This window comes from Capsicum annuum, chromosome 9 (assembly GCF_002878395.1).
Source record: "Capsicum annuum cultivar UCD-10X-F1 chromosome 9, UCD10Xv1.1, whole genome shotgun sequence".
Classification (NCBI taxonomy): Eukaryota; Viridiplantae; Streptophyta; class Magnoliopsida; order Solanales; family Solanaceae; genus Capsicum; species Capsicum annuum.
This window is the reverse complement of record NC_061119.1, coordinates 186,431,374-186,449,196: the sequence shown is the minus strand read 5'-3', so window position 1 is coordinate 186,449,196 and position 17,823 is coordinate 186,431,374. Positions and strand designations below refer to the sequence as shown.

Sequence of the window (17,823 nt, the reverse complement as noted above, 5' to 3'; positions counted from 1 at the left end):
TTCTTCTTCAAATGTTATGTAGAAGTCTTCCATCATAGCCATCCATCTTCCACAATTGTCGTTGTCACCAATTTCACTGTAAGATGATCGAGTAGTAGCTAAACTATCACTAAATAATTTATGAATTTCACTCATCTAAATTCAAATATAAATACTCAAATTACTACCAAATATTTAGAATCTAAATACTCAGATTACCACCAAACTAAAATTTGAAATTTGAAACTACATCTTTTCAAGCAAAAATTTAATTATTCATATCGAGTATTCCACAACATTACCACTCCTAATTAATTTCCATTTCAGGAGAAAAAAAGTCATTGAAACAATTTAATCTTTCTGAGAAAAAATTTAAATTAAATTAAAATTATTTTTTAAAAAAATAGCAATAATCAATTCAATAGAACCAAAATAAAATATGAAAATCGTCCTTTACAATTTTGGACGGATAATTACAGAATCTTCATGTCTAAATATTTCTTAATTACTATTATTAAACTCACATAAAACGATCGGATAAGAGAGAAAAAAATGAAGACAAGAACTATGAATGTGAAAGAGATCCAGAGCTACGAAAAGATTAGAAATAGAAAAAAAAGAAAAGGGATGGTAGGGATGATAAGGAAAAAGAAAAAAACAAATAAAGTAAAAAGTTAAGTATTTTGAATAAATGAATGTAAAAAACATGTTTCACGCCGCGTGGGAGTAAAATGTAATATTTTTCATGTGTTTTGCTCAGGCTCTCTTGGAGTATAATACACTCGTTATGTCACATGGACCTATAATGGTGTAATAAATTTACTTTATACAAGAATAAGGGGGTTATTGGACCTTTGTAAAGTTTAAGTATCTTTTTGAAAAAATCGTACTAGTTTAATGGTGATTTTATGTCTTTTCTCTATTCTTTATAGGTGGTGTGTTGCTCTGCAGAATACACTTGACGATTGGACCTTTATGAGTGTGGAGTGGTGTCGCTCCAATAAAATTGTTATAAATTTCTAGATCACTCATGACTACCAGGACACACACATGACCTCTTAGTGCAAAATCATGATAACAATAAAAATTGTACGAGTATGATGTGATAGAATAAGACTTCGAGCTTACAAAAGTATTCTTGGCTCACAGAAGTTCTAAACTTCACCAGTTATTTTGTACATCTATATCTTGCTCTACATAGGTCTGGTTCATAATCTACGAACACTAGATTCGACGCATTGTACTTATGTGTGAAAACCCAACAAAAGTTCGTTCTTTATTTTATTCCTTAGTACAATTCTTGTTTAGTTATGTAGAAGATTGTTGGATATTTCAAAAAGAATTAACATCTATCTATATATAATAGGAGAAGCAAAAGTGACAAGTGTCAACACTACAAAGATCCTACTTAAAAAAGAATAATTAAAAAAGAATAAATATTAAAAAAGAAAAAGTATATAAACTAATTTGCAAATTAACCATCCCTATATAAATTACACATTTAAAAAAGAAAAAAATTCTTAACATGCACATTAATAATACTTTTTAAAATATTATCAATTTAGAATTTTTAAAATTTCTACACTAATTACAATTGTAAAAAATAATGAAAAAAAGTCAAAACAATTACTAATTAAAAACAACACACCCTACAAAATTGAAAATTGCCCCACTTAAAAAAGAAATAAATTTTTTTCTTAACATGCACATTAATAATATTTTTTAAAATCTTATCAATTTAGAATTTTTAATTAATTTCTTAGCAACAAATGCTTCTGACTTTTTGGCAGAAGAAATTTCATCTTAAAAAAATAAAAATTCATAATATGTCACACATGGTTAATATATATGAAATATGTCTCCTTAAAAGAATATGCAACAAACAACACTGAACTTAATGATATCGTTCATCAATATACTAACTTAAATGATTTTGTTTTTTCAAATATACAAGTGTATAATATAAGTTTCACATAATATATAGCGTAATTACATTCTTTAATATTATCCGCACATCGTGTGGGTATGCATACTAGTGTTTATAACTACAACGGTAAGACAGTTGATTATACTTTTGAATAGTGAAAGGGTTGACATTTGTTTCCCTTAAAAATTTCTTTTTCCTCAACTTCAAAACATTCGGATTGCTCCATATAAATTTCTTCATCTAATTCACCATGGAGAAAAGCAGTTTTAACATCCATTTGCCCAATCTCTAAATCTAGACTTGCAGCTAAGCCTAGAACCACACGAATGGATGACATCTTTATAACTAGAGAGAATATCTCATCAAAATCAACTTTTTTTTTCTGGTTAAATCCCTTCACAACTAATCTAGCCTTGTACCATGGAATTGGGTTACCATCTTCATGCTTCACCCAAAAAAACCCACCTGTTTTTCAAAGCTTTTTTATCTTTAGGCAGCTTAACCAAATCAAAGGTATGTTATCATACAAAGATTTAATCTCATCTTCCATAGCATCAAACCACTTTTCTTTTTCTTCACTTTCCATGGCCTCATCAAGACTCCCAGGTTCTCCCCCGTCAGTCAAGAGTACATACTCATTGGAAGGATAACAAGATGAAGGTATTCTCTCTCTAGTAGATTATTTGAGAGAGTTCTCTGAAGCATTAACAACTGGTTGCTGATCAACCATATCAACTTGTATTGGAGTATTAACAACATCATGCTGGTCATTCTAAATATGATCATCATCTTCATTTTATTCAGGAGCAGTAGTCAAAGATACTGGATCAACATCAACTAGGCTCTCACTTCTCTGAGAATCAACCTTCTCATAAGCAGTCGTATTAAGTGTTTCTACCCAAAAGGAATCTGACAGCTTAGCATATGAAAGCATACATCTAACCCTCTCAACTAGAGTTCTATTCATCCTCTCTGCTAAACCATTCAACTGAGGAATTTTCTGATGCCGAATACCATGATCTTTGCAATATCTATCAAAAAAACCAATATACTCACCACCATTATCTGAGCTGATGCATTTCAATTTCTTCCTTGCATGTCTCTCAACCAAGGACTGAAAATTCTTGAACACATCAAGTACTTAATCCTTGGACTTCAAAGGAAATACGTAGAGTTTGTGAGAATGGTCATGAATAAAAGTCACAAAGAAAAGTGCACTACCATGAGACGTTACTTTAAAAGGACCATACAAATCAGAATGTACCAACTCCAGTAAATCAAGCTTTCTTAAAGGCAGATGACTCTAGAAAAAAAACTCTTTTCTGTTTACCGACTAAGCAATGAACATACTTCTTCAACTTTTCTTGTTTCACTCCAGAAAGCAAATTTTTCTTAGTCAAACTATCAATCCCCTTCTCACTTATATGACTCAACCTTCTATGCCATAACTCTGATGAAGTATCATTTTCCGCCAAGTTTATCGAGTCTATAGAAGTAGAGCCCTGAAATGCGTACAAGTTGGATAACTTGTCACCTTAAGCCACAATCATCGAACCTCTAGTAAGTTTCCACTGTCCAGCACCAAAGGTGTTAACATAACTATCATCATCAAGGCTCCCTACGGAAATCAAATTCAGGTGAACATCTAAAGCATGCTTGACATTATTGAGAACTAGTTTAGAACCATTGTTACTTTCCAAACAAACATTGTCAATGCCATGTACTTTAACTTCATCATTATTTTTCATTTTTAACATCCCAAAATTACCTGGAGTATAAGAAGAAAATAATTCCTTCTTTGGCGTAACATGAGAAATAGCACCAGAATCCACAAACCAGCTAGACTCATCACGAACAAGATTAATGGCATTCTCACCATAAGCAACAAAAAAATCATCATTAGCAACAACTGCAACACGATTTTCATTATTGTCTTCGTTCTTTTGCCATCTCATATCTCTCTTATGCTTGTAATAATATTTTATGATATGTCCATTTTTGTTGCAATAGTCACATGTAACATTCTTGAATTTGGACCTCAACTAGCTTCTACTTTTATCTCTATCATTCGAACCTCTAGACTTGTTTCTTCCTTTCTCTTCAGTAACCAAACATCAGAGTGTGAAGATGAAGAAGATGAGGCCTGAGATCTTCTTCTCATCTCTTCATTCAAGACACCACTCTTAACATATTTCATAGTTACAATACCACCAGGAGCAGAATTAGTCAAGAAACTCGAAGAGTTTCCCAAGAGTCGGGCAGAGTATTAAGAAGCCAAAGTCCCTAAATTTCTTCATCGAACTTTACACCCATTCTGAACAGCTGATCAAGGACACCATGAAAATTATTTATATGATCAGAAATAGGACTGCCCTCTTTATATCTGATATTCATCAATTACTTAAGCAGGAACAACTTGTTATTGCCAATCTTCGAAGCATAAAGTGTCTCGAGCTTGTCCCACAAACTTCTTGCATGTGTCTCATTCACAATATGGTTTCTAACATTATCTTCAACCTATTGTCTAATATAGCCACAAATCTGTAGGTTCTCAAATTCCCAATCCTCATCTGTTATGGATTGAGATTTAGTAGACGCGAATACAGGTAGATGCATTTTCTTGACAAAGAGAAGATCTTTTATCTTGCCTTTTCAAGTATAATAATTACTATAATTCAAACACACCATCTTGCTCATATTTGCCTCCATAGTTCAAATCAACAACAACCAATGCTCTGATACCACTTTGTTGGGAAAGGCAAGGGCACTATCAAAATGCCCAACATGGTAGCAGCGAAAGAATACCCAAGTCTAAACTTTTTCCTTCAACTTGAACCAAGAGAAAACAAACAAACCCAAGCAAAACAATGATAATATGGTAGAAAATAAATCACAACACAAATACGATAAGGCAAGAATAACAAGACACCAAATTTACATGAAAAACCCTTTAATATGAAGAGTGAAAAAACACGGGATCAAAACCTCCGCTATAATCACCAAAGAGTTACAATATTGTTCTCCAAAATGGACACAAAATAAGTGTCAAACAGTGAGCAACAACATAACAAGATAGCACCAAAACTAAAGAATAAAAAGGAGCGCAAACACCAAAAACTCAGCTACTATTCGGGAATGAAAAACAGGAGCTACAGGACACCAAATCAAGCTCCTTCAGTTCCAAATCAAAGATTGAGATGAGAGGAACAAGTTGTCTAAAAATAAGCTCAATCAGACAATAAACGAAGCGGGAATCGCAATTTGAAGTTGACAGTTGTGGCTGAAAAATTTGGGCAACAATCGGGTTTGTTTTTCTCTCTTTGACTGCTGAAAACTCTCTTTGTGATGATGAAATAAGACCTAAAAAGATCTATATATATGCCTCATAGTATTGGGCCTATGGGCAAAAATGGATTGGTCCAAATTAAGTTTTATTTATCCACATAGAAATGGACAAAAACTCATATCCCAACATATACTACCTATCCCAACATATACTACCCTTTATTCTTTCTAATTAACTTGTCATTATACCCATTATGAGAGATGTTGCTCTTTATTTATATAAAACTTTGTTTAAAGGTAGAAGATTGAAAAACATAACTAAGAGATATTCCTTCTAATTCTTCTTCCTATACTTTGTTATGTTGGGTTTTTTTTTTTTTCTAAATTTTGGCTTCTAGTTACACTAGAGCTTGTTGAATTTGTTGATTCTGGCTTCTAGTTACACCAGAAGAGCTTGTTGAATCATGGGAGATACACTCATACCAGGTGAAATATTCTTAAGGACAGTGTGTGACACACCTCAAGCTATGTGAATTCCATACAAGTATTCGTGAAGAAGTTATTTTCCGTAAGATTTACAACAAAAGTTGTCCCCTCTCTCCATATCTCTACTTACTGGATCAATGCAGATAACACTATAATAATAACAAAGCCAGGTAAAAATACAGTTCGCTTAGAATTGATTCAGATGGCGAGGATCCAGGGAAAAATCTAATATGGAAGGAGCCACGTGTGAACCTAGTCAATAGTAGAAGTTATTCTTTAGTATGTTCATTCACTCCTGTCTTAAAGATACTTGATTTGTCCATATTTGCAACAAGCCCTGCGACATTGCTACAATGTTGCAAGACTTCAATAGATCTTGATACTGACTGTTCCCTTAACAGAATATCATCAGGCCATCAGCAAAATCAAATGAGTTAACCTACTTACACATAGGATGGCACTGAAAATCTGACAGGTCACTCGTGCACTTCTGAGGTTCTAGAAATATATTCCGTAACAAGAACAAAGATGAGAGGGGATATGAAGCCCCTATGTCTTAATTAATCCTCTTCTCCTAGAAAAGAAACTTTGACCTTCTCCATTTACTTCAACTATGTACATGGGATATGAAATACAAATCATTACTAACTCTGTAAATCTGTCCGGGAATCCATATCCCTTCAGAGCCTGTGGCACAAACCCCCAACTGACCATGTCATACACCTTCCTCAAATCAATCTTCAACAAGCACCTGAGTGTTGTCTGGCTATTATAATGCCTTAGCAAGTCATGGCATATCACGACAGTAAATGCTACCATTAGACATACTATTAGCCGGTATATGTTCTCACTACATTAAACTGAAATCACACACCTGAAAGTATAGATTACATATTTCCACACACAGTTCTGGCAACTTGAATATGAAGAAATTTATTATATTTTGAAAATATAATAGAGCACATAATCCTTCTATCTCTTGTGTAAAGGAAAAGAGAAACATAAATAAGCCATAAACCATTATTAAAATGTAAACAAGACAGAACAGAACAAATCCACGACTCGAGTTTATTGATTATTGCTATAAACCTATAACATCTAGTAGACAATTTGGTGGAAGAAGCATGCAGAGTATGCTAAAAACAAGGACTATCAAAACAACGCCGAAAGCTGTTAAACTGACGCTATGTTAATCGGACTCTCCAAAACCACTGCAGTACCCGCATCGGATCCGCTAAAAATGCACTAGCTTTGAAGGATCTGGCATGCACCAATGACATTTTTGAAGAGACTGAGAAACATAGATTACTGATGTGTACTCCGATTTTTCACTGATGGCAGTATGCTGAATCTTCATATTTTCCATCCCACCTGTTGATCAGATTATGTGCAACAATGAAGTTAATCATTAGTCTTCTTATTTCAGATACTCCTAAGCAGCACAATTTTGTTTACAGTATGCAAATGAAAACTGCACCAGTTCATACCTGCACTGTTCATTTTCTGAAACCTTTAGCTCCAAATCTTCTTCAAATGGCTCAAATACGAGGTTGACTTGCTCTTCCTCGACCTTTTCAAGAGTTGGAGGGTCCCACTGTAGATGATTGCAGGTTAGATAGTAACATTCCAAGGCAGGGAGAAGGCAAAGAGAGAACAAAGTTAGTGTAAGGATCTGAATGAGCAGAGGTTCCAAATCTCATTTAAATCCATTATATAAATCATCAAAAGATGCTTTCAATTTCCAAAAAAGAATGCCACATAATTAGAAACACAAAATGTCCCCGAAAACGCGCGCGTGTGTGTGAGAGAGAGTGAGAGAGAGAGAGAGAGAGAGAGTTATACTTTTGGAGAATTGTCCTTGTCAATGGTAAGAGCCCTGATACCCTTCATAATACGAGACAAAATGCAAATTAGATTCAAGAAGATCAATTATTGTCTAAAGCTGAACAGCATTCAGTGATTACCTCATACACATCACCAGATATTCTCATTCTTAGTGTATTTATCGTAATTCTGAATTCTTTCTTCAGACATTCAGACAATGTTTGCTTCCTTCCTTCATGAATCTGAAAATATTTGAACATACATACATAAATCAGAGCAAAGTATCCAGCATTAGAGAAGACCAGAAAATTATGATACGAAACTTAACAAGAAAAACTGCAAGTAAACGTGCAAATTTTATTTGATAAACCAAAAAGAGAAATAATATACTTTTTATGTAATTCTTTTGATCAAAAGGGTAGGGGGGCTTGAAGTAACTGGTAAAGTTGTTGCCATGTCACCAGGAGGTCACGGATTCAAGCCTTGGAAACAGCCTCTGCTAGAAATGCAAGGTAAGGCTGCGTACAATAGACCTTTGTGGTTGGGCCCGTCCCCGGGCCCTGCGCATAGTTGAAGTTTTAATGCACCGGGCTGCCCTTTTTTCATTTGATCAAAAGGATTGGCAACGTAACATTGATAGGAATCTAATACTCGTCAAATTGCTACTAAATATGCATCACAGGATTTTGTTTAACGTACAACATGTTATGCACATACACAATGATTGATAAGTTAAGCACGTCAATGCAACATAACCGGAAAAACTCGAAATGTACAACCGATGTAACATTTTCACCATATAGTTCAAAGCAATTATTGTCTACAACTTTTTAGGGGTGTGGATGTTGTTTGCACAAAGCCAGTCTCATAATGAACCTACTAGTAACAGGAAAGTCGAACAAGTATAGTCTGCACCACTGGAATTCAAATGAAACAACAATCCTTTTGTCCTGATTCACAGTTAGATGCCAATTTCCATACGTTTGATAAATCGGGATTGTCACAGTATTGACTGCTTATATAGGAAATATAGAGGAGGAACTAACCGATCTTAGAGTAACTGTTAGACCTGTTGGGGATGATCTTTTTAGGCCTTTAAGCACCGGCACAATCCAACCATTTCCTTCTTTGCCTGCCTCAGCTTCCTGAAAATAAAATAACCATCAAATTGCCTATGTTACATCTCTCACAAATCATCATGTGCACAATGCAATGAAGAATTGCCTTACAAATGAACTGATGATCTCTGAAACAGAATCCTTGGAGAAGCACTCATCAATTATCTCCTGCCTGCATGGGAGCTAAAAGGGATTACTCTTGATTTCCTCAAGGAAAGAGTACAGAGTGCATACATTAAGACGAATATTACTTTTTCAAGATACTTTCTTCATCGATCTGAACATCTGTTGAGAACTCCTTGATTGCAGATCTGACAACGGCCTCGTCATCAGTATTTAAGCTTAATAAGTGCTTCTCTAGCTCAGGCAGTTTCTGATATTTTAAATAGCAAATAGAGTTAATACACTCTGCACTTCGTAAAAGAAACAGAAAATACAATCTATCAAGTTATTGACGAGATTGAACACTATTTAAATTTATATATATTAGAATATTTTTGTGCATATACTCTTGCCATATCAATTTTTTCTGAATAGTTGGATGCACCTGTATTGGTGCCACGCAATTATGCTCTATTCTGATGATCATTTGGTTTTCCAATTAAAGCTTATGGTCTACTACATGATAGGATATTCAAATTAAAACGTATGCCTGATCTGTCAAGGAAAATAAGAGAAATTCGACCATCAGACTCACCTCCAAAGGTACAAAATGTGTTGCAAGTCCAGCAGCAACCAATTCTTTACCGTTCAGCCTTGCTCCTGTTAAACCCAAGTATTCCCCTGCATAAACAGTCAATGTATCATGAATTCTCCCTTGGTTCTTCAAATGACATAAATAACATAAAGAGAAACTTCCTTATCCCGCTGTTATTTTAATGCTTACCGAGCCTACCAGGAAGCCGAGAAAGCATGTATGAGAAACCACAGTCCGTGTGGAAGCCTATACTTGCTTCAGGTGTCGCAAAAACCTATAAAATGAGAGTATGATGCAATACATGAAGAAATAAGACAACAATATGCATTAGATATATTTGTGCGAACCGTCTTTTCAGTCACAACAGAGAACTTCATTGGAGCCATTAAGGATGCACCTCCACCCATTGAGATTCCATGAACAAGTGCAACCTGTACAGTGCATAAAATGGAAGATGCAGAAGAGTTTTCAGAACCAATGCACGCTCATTTCTATTTCAATATAAGGATTTCAGAAGAGCGTATAAATTCTGCACCGTGGTTTTTTTATATGTGTGGATGTGATTGCAAAGCCAATACATTCGATAAACAACTTCGAGGCAGGAATCCTCTGTGAAGTACAAGTTCCAAATGCAAGTCAGCAAAAGATAATTCAATAGTCTAAAGTAAACAACTGAACTTTCTCTGTTAAAAAGTATTACTTGAATTTCTGCCATCATAGAACATTTTCAAATCCCCGCCAGCAGAAAATGCCCGGCCAGCTCCCTATTTATTTTACGGAAAATGAGAAATAAAACATGTTCAAGTAACATTTTCAAGATGTCCGTAGCTCAATCAGGTGTTAGCAGTAGCTATAATGCTAATAGAAATTACCAGAATTAAGGAAACAATTAAATATGAAAATTTTGAAGAGCAGAAAGAGATTACATACCTTGATGATAACAAGTTTTGCATTCTCATCTTTCTCCCACTTCTCGAGATTCGCAGCTAGCAGTTTTACCTACTTAAAGGAAATTAAAAGTTTTAAGTTACATGCACCATTGTTCTAACAGATATTTACATAACCAGGTCACTAATAAGGTACTTACGACTTAAAAGTAAATCTCAATGGCATGTATTAATTAGTGGCATGTATAAGCAAATCCAAAAGTTGAACTTCATGGTAACCAAAATTTTGCAACATATACATGATCTAAGCTACAATTACACAGGGCCAGAGGCCAGAGGCACAACGGTAACCACTGATTCGGCAGAACCTGATAACTTTATTTAATATATGTAAATAATCTATCACGAACCTAGTTCACAAAATAATTCTGATCCAGAACCCATAAACTAAAACTTCTGGCTCCATCTCTTATTAGTTACTAGGCTCAGATGAACTCGTAGGTTCTTCACTAGGTCCGCCCCTGGTAGGATGGTTAAAACAGTACTCCAACTAACTAGTTATCATAGTATTCCAACTAGTTATCATAGGTTAAAATCTTTATGATAATTAACTACTAACTAATTATCAAAGTACTGCAACTAGTTATCATAGGTTAAAATCTTTAGGGGTTGTTTGGTACCCGACCTAAATTATCCTGAGATTATAGTCTTAGGATTACAATCCTTGAACTAATTTATCCACCTGGGAGATGGGATAAAATAATCCCAAGTTGGATGGGATAATGTGGGATAACATTAAGTTCAGGATAAAATTTATACTGCTTTTGGTTGATTAGGTACCAAACAAAGTAGTATAAATTTTATCTCAGGTTTAATCCCGAGATATCCGGCATACCAAACAACCCCTTACACTATCTCAGTGCAAATCCAATTAAAAAATAGAGGATAACTAGAACTGCATCATTTCAAGAATTCCCAACTTGGGAAAATGACAATTCCATTCAAATTCTTTAAACATACCACTGTCGATGAAATAACATTCAACTGTTTTGGGCGATTTAAGGTTACAACTCTAGCATTTCCAACATCTTCAGCCACAACAACCTAAGATAAACAATCAAAAAATTCAAGATCCACCAACAAATTATTAATTGTAACATATAAAGAACTTCACTTAACTTTACATTCTTTAATTGAAATTTCAAACTTACCTCTCCTTCAAGATTTACTGTTTCTTGAGCCATGATTAATCAAAAAGCTACAGTCCAAACAAGAACCTTAAATACAAATCATTCAATTTGTAACGATAATTATAACTTGATAAGTGAGGTCTAGGAGGATAGAATGTATACAGACTAAACTAAAGTTACAATAAGAAATTGAAATGAGTTAAAAAAAAAAAAATACTCCTTTTCGACTTATTTTAACTTAACATAGAGCTAAAAAAAAAAATAAAAGAATCAAAATACCTCGCTTAATTCTATGATCTTAAATATATTACGCATAAAACTAAAAAGTTGTTAAAACAAGAAAATATTATTCTTTTCTATATTGACAAAAAAGTAAGTCCAATATATTGAAATGGAGAACGTACTATTTTTAAAAAAAAAAACAAAAGGGTGGGATTGATCTACTTACAAGATCAAATTAGGATGTTGAAAGTGAGTTGTAGTGCAATAATGAAAAGGTATAGCAACAGGGGAAATGGAGTTTATAAAGATTGGAGAAGAAGGAGTGGTGACAGGTGAGCTAAGTGTAGTAGTTGTGGATGGTTGTTGAATGAGTTGATTCCGAATGTTTTGGTAACATCATTACTTTTCTTTGTAGAAATAATATCATGAGTTGAGAAAACTATCACCAACCCTTTAACTTTTCTTTTCTTTTTGTTTAATATAGAAAATATTCATTATTTATTATTATTATTATTATTATGATGATGATGATGATGATGCACTTGGTGCTTGAGATATAAAATTATATATTTTCCTTGTTCTAATTTATGTGAACGATATTGAAATTAAGGGTGAAAATATTTAATTTTTATCATAGATTCTTTAAATTTCTTAAGATAAATTGAAAATTACATGAAAGGAGATACAAATTAATGCAACTAACGATTCAAAGTAATTTTAAAAGTTTGAGAAAATTATTTTTCTTCGAACAATAACACCTTCACATAAAATAAAACGTAACATAGGAAGTAATTCATTTGTTCCCCTTCTGCTTTTTTAGTAAGCACATTTCACTTAAGAAATTAAATTAGATATTTATTTTATTAAATTATTCATACTGTAAAAATTTTAATTTGATTACTAGTATCTCAACATAAAAGATATAGCATCACTGTATTGAACAGTTTATAACAGGCTATTAACTCCATTTTGAAGTTAATAAATTAGGATTACTATGATTAATTACTTTCTCGAGTCTATTTTAGTTGTCATATTTTTGTTTTACATGTTACTTAAAATAAGTACATTACTCTCTTCGTTTATCTTTATTTATTTATTTATTTATTTTATTTTAAGATATTTAATAATATTTGTTCAATTTATAAACAAATGAATAATTATTTATTTTTATTCATTTTACTCTTAGTATTAAATACAATACATTATTCACTGCATTTTTCAAAATAAAAAAATTATTATATTCAAAAGGTGATATAATAAAATCATTCCAGTATTTCTTATTTTTCAAGATATATATCAAGTCAAAACTGGACAAATATTTATGAACAAAAAGAATAATAACAAAAGTTTTTTTTCTTTTGTAGGAAAGATGAGACTTAAATTAAAGAAAGCATAGTTCCCAACTGGTTAGTCGGGGCTAAGTACAAAACAAGGTAGAGTTCCACCAGTACTATAATTACAAACTTTAATTATTCTTTCAAAAAAAGTTTCCGAAATGTCTGCCCAAACAGCTTTGTGGGCACACATGGGTGGAACTTCAAAATAGGTGGTCTCTAATTGTACAGCTGACAAGACACCCCATTTGGCCAAAGCATCAGCCACTCCGTTCTGCTCCCTATAGATCGAATTACCGCTTAAGACTGGAGCCTTGGAGTACTGAAAGTTTCTGGTTTCAAGAAACTTAACTGAGGTTGCATCGAACAGCTTAACCTTAACATTATGAGCCGGAGGAAGGGAGAGGCAGAGAGCCATATTTCTTCCCTTACCTTTTCAGTTGATTTTACCGTATGCCAACCTTGTCTATTAGTTGGGGCTGGTCCATGGCTACGAAATCTGCATTATCTGTGTTAGGCGCCTGGATGACCGTTGGTGACTGGGTAGATTTGGGGCAATTTGTTGAGGTGTGACCTAAATTACCACAAGATTTGCAGAGAAAGCCTTCACCTTCGTAAAGGATTTGCTGCTTGTGTGAGTCGATGACCACCTCAGTCAAGAGCGTCGATTCCATCGGGACCTGTATGCAGGTGCATACATATCTTCCCCGTAAGGTTGCCGAAATGCATGCATCCACCTTAAGGAGTTTTCCGATTTGGTGACCAATTATTTCAAGGATTTTTCCATCATAATATTCGGTCGGCAATTAGGGCAAGCGCACCCAAATAGCTGTGAATACGATCACATCCTCCCTGGGCCGATAGGTACGAACCCGCCATGAACTATGGACCCTCGTGTAAGATTTTATTTTGTGCCTACTGGATTGAGAGTTTGACAGTGTAGAAATCAGATCCCAGGTCAATGTGGGAAAAAACTTCTTGTAGTTTCCACAGATCCATAAGTTTCTTTTTTAGATAAAGATGATTGAGCTTTTGCCCTACTAATCGGATAATGACTGAAAATTTCCACGGGGCATATAAGAGGATTCTATCTTCTGAGGTTAATTGGATATTCCTATATTAGAACTAGGAGCAGGACCAAGAGAGGGGAAATTAGAGACCTCATGTTTCGGGAACGATAGGCCTATTAGTTTATTTTTGACCACATCACTGAAGGAGAGGTTACAATAGGGGCAAATGGACATGTGGTTGTCGTTCAGATCAGGAGGTTCCGGGGGGGACGGATCGGAAGGATTGTTTGCCATGGGGTTCTAAGGAAGGATGAAGGGAGGAGAGGGGAGGGGAGTTTAGAGAGAAGTTGGTCTCTCTCTAGATCAGATATGACCTATTTTGAATAACTAGTTTAGGATACGTGCTTTGCACGTGTATCAAGCGTTAATTTAATTAAGAATAAATGTGTATAAAAAAATTATTGTGTGTAGGATATTTCATTATTAAGTACAACATTAGTAAAAAAAAAACGTAAAGTTTTGAATATAAATAAGTGTAATTAATTAAAAAGAAATTTAGTCATTATACTTATTTATTTTAATTCTGAAAGCACTTTATATATTATTAAGAGTTATTTTTATTATCAGGATTCTACATCTTTATCAAAATTGAGGGCAATTTAGATGATTATAAATCTTTAACATCTTAGGGGGCATTTGGTTGTAGATAAGAATAGAGTTATTCGTGTATTAAACTATGTATAAATTATACAATGTTCAGTAGGTGCATAGAAAATAAGTTATTGATGTATTGACAGTTAATTCAAATATAGACGTGTTATACATTTGTACTCTTTGTAAAATGTATTTTCCTCTAAAATAATGTGGTGTACTATTTTCATCATCATTCTCGAAACTTCACTTTCCATTTATTTACGGGTGCCTTGCATCGTTCAATGAAAATATATGCACAAGAAAAGACACATTATTTAAAAATAGCAATAAACGAGAGAATACATACTATATCTATATAAATTATATAAATAAATGTTGTATCTCAAATATTATATCTTATTAAAATAATTTCAAGATCCTTATTATCATGTTTCTGTAAATCAATTTGCTTACATTAACATTTTACTTGTGATCGATCATCAGTAGACAAGAGCATATATATAATATGTGTACAACAACAATGACATCTCAAGAAAAAGACACTTCACTACCATATAAGGTAATAACACATTCTTAAATAATCAAATTAATAGCAATGAGAATATAACAAAGGACAACATGAGATGTCTAGCTATCTTTTCAATGTTGATGAATGCGCAGATAGACGTTCAAGCAAAATCCTATTATTATAGCAGCATACAAGTATATTTAATATCTCCAACAACAGCATACGTATGCATATAACTTTCCCCAACCCTACGTCAACAAAAAAAAAACTTAAATTGTTCCTCCTAACCCTCTTATACATTGTTAAATTACTAACAAATTAATCAACTTGTCTCGACAATAGCTTAGTGTAATAAGCTTAGCTATATGGAGAATTCTGGGAAGGGCCAAATCAAATAATCAACTTGCCTCAATTTGTTGAAAGCAAGCAAATCATCAACACATGATAATAAATAATGATGAATCTTGAAAGTCTAACAATCCTCCTCCTCTTTTGCATCTGCATTGCAATATGATCAAACTTGTACCAATTCTTATCTCAAAATTGTATGAAATAATTATCCTACTTATACAAAATAAAATGAAGCTGACCATGGAGGTCTAGTCCGAGCCATATAATGATCAATTTTCCTCCAATATTGAAGAATTGGAAATCCCCTTCATCATCCTTCCCTTGTAATATTTCATTAATTGATCGAAACTAAAATAAGTCAAAAAAATCTGAAAGTAGAAATAATGTCGTATGTCCAGACAAAATGTGTACGTTTATATATATATATATATATAATTTAATTAATTTAAAAATATTAAAATATTAGTAGATGTGAGAAAATTAAATACTCCTAGTAGAATAAAATTTCAAGACATTTGTCTATTGTACCATAATTAGAGCTAGTAGAAAGGTAACTCCAAAACTTTATACGGCAACATAATTAATTTCAAACATCTATTTCTTTTTTTTTTTCTAATTATTAAAAAAGATAATGTTATAGTTGTATCATAGTTAAACTAATAGCTTTACACGTTTTCACTAAAACTTCTCTTATATTTATTATATATCATATATTTAATATTATAATAATTAAATACAAAAAGTGAAAAGACGATTTTGCTATTACGAAATTTTTTAACGAAGGACAAAAAATTTAAATAATATTTTTAAGGCCCTTCACACTTTTAATATATTAGAGATTAGAGATAGAGATAGAGATCAATATTTTTAAAGTCCTTCACAGTTTTAATATATTAGAGATATAAAATGATAAACTTATTAATGTTATGTTAAATGCAATATTTGTTTAAATAATAAGAATGAATTTTATTATGCCGATACAGTGATTGAATTATCTTTTGAGCGCGTAAATATGATGAATTTATGTTTACCTTGCGAGGTAAGATTTTATGTCCCTTTCTTTACAAAGTCTTTTTGTCGGTTAACATTATAATTTGATATTGGTGCCTCCATAATATTTCATAATAAATAACTAAAGATCAAGAGTAACTGTATAAAAAAATAAAGATAAAAATAACAATAATATTATCACACTGTAATTAGCTATAAAAAAAAATATGAATATGTTCATATAAAAACAAAACTGATCTAGGATTTAAAATTTATTATATGATCTGACGACTTCAAATTAATACTATATCTAATTATGATAGTATTAATAGGATGAGAGGTCATAAATATTAATTCATGAATTAGGGTGAAGCACTCATGGTGGCGGCTAAAATGGAAAGAAAACTTAATAATAGACTAAATCAAATACTAATATTTATCTTTGATGGACACATTTTAGTTAAAAAAAAAAAAAGGACAGTCCGGTGCACTAAAAGCTACCACTATGCGCAGTGTCCGGAGAAGGGTCCCACCACAAGGGTGTATCGTACGCAACCTTACCTTACATTTCTGGTAGAGTCTGTTTCCAAGGCTTGAACCCGTGACCTCCTGGTCACATGGCACCAACTTTACCAGTTACTTCAAGGCTCCCCTTCAATTGACACATTTTAGTAATTGTCTTAAATAGAAATACAAACATGTGAGTCATAATTCAGTTAATCATGCTATGGAGAACTGAGAGACAGATCTCTTCAAATATGATTGTCAAGAATTTCAATATTAAGAATATTATATGTATCATTTTTTAACAACTTCTTAAAACATTCAAAATTATGAATCGTTATTCCTCTTACGCATTTTTATCCATCTGTAAGCATATGTGTATTTAGGTTTATCTCTTTACTAGTTATATCACACAAGATTTCGTCAGTTTCAGGTCCACTAAACGATGATTAATGGCCTTTTATTTATATATAGTCAGATATAGAGATCGATTTATTATGTTGCTCTCATATTGTTTGAAGTGATATTTATGACTCTTCAAAAAGGTACTTAGGTTTTTCAAACAGAACTTAGGTCTCCTAATTAAGAAAATAATAAGAAAGATATTTAAGTAATTTAATCTTTAAACAACAAACCTCATTTTTTTTTTTTCAGAAGAGAGCTCCGATCATTATCCTCTAGAAAAATTTTGTTTCTTCATAGCTCAAAGAGACTCTGTAGTTCAAGCCTAAATATGCTATATAAAATAATAATTATCAGTTCCTACTTAATATATTTAAGTAGTTACAACTCTAATTAGCTATATAAATATGAATATATTTATATAAACATAGAGAGTAGAATTTTAAATTTGCTAC

General features: G+C 32.8%; 1 protein-coding gene across 2 annotated transcripts; it reads right to left on the bottom strand.

Annotated features, from left to right (window-relative positions):
* Positions 1–6,584: 6,584 nt before the first annotated feature.
* Positions 6,585–12,062, bottom strand: LOC107842329 (3-hydroxyisobutyryl-CoA hydrolase-like protein 5). Of its 2 annotated transcripts, none has more exons than XM_016686100.2 (16): positions 11,842–12,062; positions 11,415–11,480; positions 11,224–11,307; positions 10,247–10,315; positions 10,017–10,080; positions 9,852–9,925; positions 9,664–9,747; positions 9,506–9,590; positions 9,317–9,402; positions 8,871–8,992; positions 8,731–8,791; positions 8,548–8,646; positions 7,642–7,743; positions 7,520–7,561; positions 7,165–7,271; positions 6,585–7,048 (listed from the first exon to the last, which is right to left on the bottom strand). In XM_016686100.2, exons 2-16 carry the CDS (start codon positions 11,445–11,447, stop codon positions 7,006–7,008), a joined length of 1,155 nt encoding a protein of 384 aa, XP_016541586.1. In that variant the 5' UTR covers positions 11,448–11,480; positions 11,842–12,062; the 3' UTR covers positions 6,585–7,005. The 2 variants fall into 2 exon arrangements, with proteins under 2 accessions (XP_016541586.1, XP_016541585.1); XM_016686099.2 differs by having other exon boundaries at positions 11,415–11,461.
* Between the last annotated feature and the right edge of the window lie 5,761 nt (positions 12,063–17,823).

Coding starts and splice junctions, on each gene's coding strand:
- LOC107842329 (XM_016686100.2), bottom strand. CDS start 11,447: ATGGCTCAAGAAACAGTAAATCTTGAAGGAGAG. Junction 11,308..11,414: donor CAGTAAATCTTGAAGGAGAG/GTAAGTTTGAAA, acceptor TGTTTATCTTAG/GTTGTTGTGGCTGAAGATGT. Junction 9,591..9,663: donor CTGTTGTGACTGAAAAGACG/GTTCGCACAAAT, acceptor CTCATTTTATAG/GTTTTTGCGACACCTGAAGC.